Here is a 4969-nt window from a genome sequence, read left to right as displayed (position 1 = left end):
CCTCTCGGTAGCCCCTCCTCTGTAGACCCCCCTCTCTGTAGACTCCCCTCTCTGTAGACTCTCCTCTCTGTAGACCCCCCTCTCTGTAGACTCTCCTCTCTGTAGACTCCCCTCTGTAGACCCCCCTCTCTGTAGACCCCCCCTCTCTTCAGGTCCACAGACCTCAGTACCAAAGTGACCTCCACCCACCGTCTCTTCTTCTTTTCTTCTGTCCAGGTTTGAACAGCCTCAACTTCTTCCTCCCGTCCAACCACCCCCCGACCTCGGCCGTCCCCACCATGGCTCTGTCCTACGTCCTGGTTCCGTCGGCCGCCCTCTCCCACTACCCACTGGTCACCGGTGGTCACCGGCAGCAGGGACCAGAGGCCCACGCCAAACTCGGCTTCAGTCTGCCCACGACCGCGTCCTCCGGCCACTGTGGGGCAGCACCGTTCACCCTGGTGTCATCAGACTACGGCTGGTCGCCACGTCCGTCCCAGTCCAGCCCAGACGTGGGCGGCCAGTGTGGGCCACCCACTGGGCCACAGCAGGTCAACAACAGCAGAGTGGAAACACAGGTGACTGTGACACTGGGTCACAGCTTCAACGTCTTACTGACTGGTTTGTGACTGACTGTCTTCTGTCCTCTGTCCTCCACAGACACCACAGACTCCCAAGGACACCACAGCTTCCATGTCCAGGTCTTTCTTCCAGACTCCAGGCACTCTTGAAGGTGGAGTCAATACTGCGACACCTGCTGGACGAAAAAGAGGCTCGGCGCAGCGGAGACTGGACGTGGGACACCCCCCCGTGGACTAAACCTGTGCAGAAGTGGAGACGATGACCGTCCAGACGTTTGTCCTCAGGATGGAAACCAAATCTCTTCACTTTTTATTTGGCCGTTAAAGTCATTACATTTGTTTTAAAGTATTTATAGACAAAAAGACAACAGTTTCTGACGTCACGGTAAAGAGTTTCGTATTTTCCTAACGGTGTTTTATTTTTTAGAATCGAACTCTTCCTCCGGATGTGACGTTAAAATCCACCCTTTGGTTTTAATGCTGCACTTAAAACGAGTGAAGTAGTGTTGCCAAGTCAAAGGCGCCCTCCTGTGGCGACATTGGGCCACTTCAGTTTTATTCAGGTGTGACCCAGTTCTCTGGTCCGCCTCTTATTTATGTCTTATCTAATATATCGTGATGACTTGAACCACTCCGTCTTTTTAAAGCACTAAATATTTAAATGTACATTTGGTTTCAAGGTCGTCGTCTTTAGTCTTTCTTCGGTTTAGCATTCAACAGATGAACTAACAGGAGCTCACCTGAGGGGGGCGTCCTTAAAGCCGTCAATGTTTACAGCCCATAGACTGAGAATTTACCACTGTGGACTCTATGGTTCTGACGCCAAAACCCGGTCCAGCTCTGGTGCTGGTAAACTAAAAACCCTGGTCAGCTGGGGCAGAGCTGTGAGGTACTTGAATACTTGAGTTTACGAGGAGATGATGTCAAAGTACTGTAAAGACTGTAAACACGCAGTTTATCCTGAAAATGTAAACGAAGCGTATGAATGTGTCAGATTATTTTTGTCTCCTTAAAAACATTCACCATTGGTGCATTTGTAAAAACGTGCCTTGCTTAAAGGCAACTTATTTTTATTTAGGTCGTGCAGGGACTTTGTTGGACAATCCTCTGGTAACAGACCCACTAACCCACTTGCAGGAAACTGTCACACCAAAGGTCCGCGGTGACAGCGATGTTTACGGCAACACTTTTTTCAATGGATTCATATGGATGCCATGTAGATGATGGTTTTGAAAAAATAAAAATACCACTTTTTTCAATGGATTCATATGGATGTCATGTAGATCAAATGATGGTTTTGAAAAAGTAAAAATAAATTGCACTGTTGGTTTCACTGCTGGTTTCTGCTCCTCTGAGATGTTTGATGCTGTATTTGAAGAAGAAATCAGAAAATGTAATAATATAATAAATATAATCACAATAATAACTCCTGTAGTCCAGCAGCAGTCAGGCTCTTATTGAAATCAATTGAAATTCCAACTGTGTGAAACATCCATCAGGTCAAATCAGGCTAATTCACTCACACACGCCATCTGTTGGAAGACATTAACAGTTAATCAGGACATTTAAATCTGCAGAGGGGAGAGAGACGGAGACATATGTCTCTGTCCACTGTCAGACATTTGTAACAACGATGGAACAATGAACTACATGTAGACCGACTACACCGACCGTGACCAAACTGCACCACTGCAGGCAGACAGAGCAGAATAACCACCGTCATAATATTGGAGAAAAAATTTAAAAAAACCTTACAATTCTCTCCACGGCCTCCTGGGGTCGCTCAGCCTGCATCAGGTGTCTGTAAAGTTTTCATGTATCTGAGATTCTTTGGTGATACAATAGTTAGCCTGTCTAATTAATTAGTTTCTTTAATTGGTAACTAAAAATAATAATAATTTAAATTTATCATTCAAAAATTATTGTCTATGAAAAATCACAAGGTTTTTCCCCAAACGGAAACAAATACGTGTGTAAAAAGGCCCGGCTTTAGCTCCAGGTTGATGGGAAACTGGACACAAACATTTACTGAACAAAAACGTTCAGAAATGAATTTAAGCCTAATGTCTTAAAAATGTTTCTAATCGAATTAAATTAAACTTTTCATTTTAAAAAAAGAGAGAAGAGTTAAAGGCAGCTGCTTCGTACGGCTCCTGTCTGGGAGCTAAAGGCGAAATGCTAGGCGAAATGCTAGCTAAACTGTTTGTCTTGTCAAATATAAACCTTTAACTTGTATTCGGCCTTTACGAGTGAGTCGTAACCACTTTAAACTGGTTATATCACAACAACACGGTGGTTAACACGGTTAGAAACCTGCGGCCACAGGAGGAACAGACACGGACACGGACACGGCTCTCATGAACGAGCGGCACCGGCAGGTGAGTCCATTAAAACAACCACAGCCAACGATGGGCCGCGCACTCCCCCTACTGGCGGAACCTGGAGTTGACGCAGCTCCACTCCACTGTCTTTGAGACAAATTCCTGTCTCAGCAGTTTCTGACTCCAACACTTATAATTATTACAGCAGTCAGAGGTTTGACAACAACGACTCAGTGACGACTTCACGGCTCTGTAACTGTTTACCGTGTGTCTGTGTCTGTGTCTGTGAACTGGTGACGTCTGTGGTGTTTTTAGTCTAAAATATAGGCTCAAAAGTGAAAAGATTCTATTTTATTTTCGACCACGAGGACCAGATGATTAACGGTAATCGATCATCGATATCAGTTGAAAACAAAACAAATCCCACATTCCATTCTCCAGACTGGGTGTGTTGAAACAGCGCTCTTTTGTAACACGACATTTGAATGCAGCATTGATGTGTTCAGGGTCACACCCACTGAGCTCCTCCCCCTCCTCCTCCCCCTCCCCCTCCTGACGGTAAATATGTGTCGTGTCAGTGTCGGGGAGGTACGAGTCCAGGAGGAGACGTTCTCCTCAGCCTGAACCCGGACGAACGCACGTTTTTTTCGGATATTTCCAGAGAATCCAGGTGAATATTTACATGTTGTTTTTAAACTTTAATTTACTCAAACGTTACTCTGTTTACTTCAACCTTTTGTCACTGAAATGATTTCCTCATAAAGATGAGACGCTGCTGCCGCGGTGCTGGGAAATAGTTTTTTCAGTGTCAGGTACACGGAGGTACTTATGAAATATGAAGTACATAACGTGTACACAGCTGCCTGAATACTCGGTTTTTAACCAATTCCAGAGTAATAATACTTTAATAAAACAGCTAAATAATAATAAAACAGCTGTCTGGTTTATACCTCACCCTCCCCAACAGACCCATGGTACTGACTGTACTTTATGGCTGTGTTTTCTTGGCAGTACTTCGATCACCGGGCTGATCCTTTAACCACAGAGACAGGTATTATATTGTATAGTACTCCTGCAGTACTCCTGCAGTACTCCTGCAGTACTTCTTAGTCCAGGTGAACTGTGAATACACGTTACTTCTAAGTTACTGTGTAGTATCTCCATGTACCACAGTGGGTAAAAGAACAACAACACGAGCGACTGACGGGGCGTGTGGTCACTACTGCACAGATACTACCTCATTTCAGTCTACAGTATCTTTAGACTGCAGTACTCAGCAGCAGCAGTAAACATTAGTACACACTCTGGGCCGCAGAAAACGACGTGGCGGGCCAGGTTTGGTCCACGGGCCTCAGGTTTACAGCCAGGTTATACTGCAGCTTATTTTCCTGGAGCAGAAGTGATCGTTATCAGTTCACTGTCTCCAGAGGTCAGAGGTCATCGTCTCTCTCTCTCTCTCTCTCTGGTTTCTTTTAGGACCGAACACAAACCATGCCGAACTGGGGCGGCGGCAACAAGTGCACGGCCTGCCACAGGACGGTGTACCACGCCGAGGAGGTGCAGTGTGACGGCAAGAGTTTCCACAAGAGCTGCTTCCTCTGCAGTAAGTCAGTCAGACAGACAGTCAGACAGACAGTCAGACAGACAGTCAGACAGACAGTCAGACAGACAGTCAGACAGACAGTCAGACAGACAGTCAGACAGACAGTCAGACAGACAGTCAGACAGACAGTCAGACAGACAGTCAGTCAGACAGACAGACAGTCAGACAGACAGACAGTCAGACAGACAGACAGTCAGACAGACAGACAGTCAGACAGACAGACAGTCAGACAGACAGACAGTCAGACAGACAGACAGTCAGACAGACAGACAGTCAGACAGACAGACAGTCAGACAGACAGACAGTCAGACAGACAGACAGTCAGACAGACAGACAGTCAGACAGACAGTCAGACAGTCAGTCAGACAGTCAGTCAGACAGTCAGTCAGACAGACAGTCAGACAGACAGACAGTCAGACAGTCAGTCAGACAGTCAGACAGTCAGACAGACAGTAAGTCAGTCAGACAGTCAGACAGTCAGACAG

At 46.2% G+C, this 4969-nt stretch overlaps 2 protein-coding genes across 2 annotated transcripts in view; both read left to right on the top strand.

Moving 5' to 3' along the window:
• e2f7 (E2F transcription factor 7) overlaps positions 1-1801 on the top strand; it is a 6390-nt gene extending 4589 nt beyond the window's left edge. The window contains exons 11-12 of the mRNA XM_017034047.2: positions 217-557; positions 640-1801. Of these exons, the coding sequence (XP_016889536.1) occupies positions 217-557; positions 640-798 (500 nt within the window). The 3' untranslated portion in view covers positions 799-1801. The remainder of the gene's footprint in view (positions 1-216; positions 558-639) is intronic.
• A 1597-nt stretch (positions 1802-3398) lies between these two features.
• The window catches only part of csrp2 (cysteine and glycine-rich protein 2), a 5633-nt gene continuing 4062 nt past the window's right edge, over positions 3399-4969 (top strand). Inside the window, exons 1-2 of the mRNA XM_008316059.3 lie at positions 3399-3551; positions 4358-4484. Coding sequence (XP_008314281.1) covers positions 4373-4484 — 112 coding nt within the window. The 5' untranslated portion in view covers positions 3399-3551; positions 4358-4372. The remainder of the gene's footprint in view (positions 3552-4357; positions 4485-4969) is intronic.

Source organism: Cynoglossus semilaevis, chromosome 8 (genome assembly GCF_000523025.1).
Source record: "Cynoglossus semilaevis isolate Cse_v1.0 chromosome 8, Cse_v1.0, whole genome shotgun sequence".
In the NCBI taxonomy this organism is placed as follows: domain Eukaryota; kingdom Metazoa; phylum Chordata; class Actinopteri; order Pleuronectiformes; family Cynoglossidae; genus Cynoglossus; species Cynoglossus semilaevis.
This window is presented reverse-complemented; position numbering and strand designations above follow the sequence as displayed.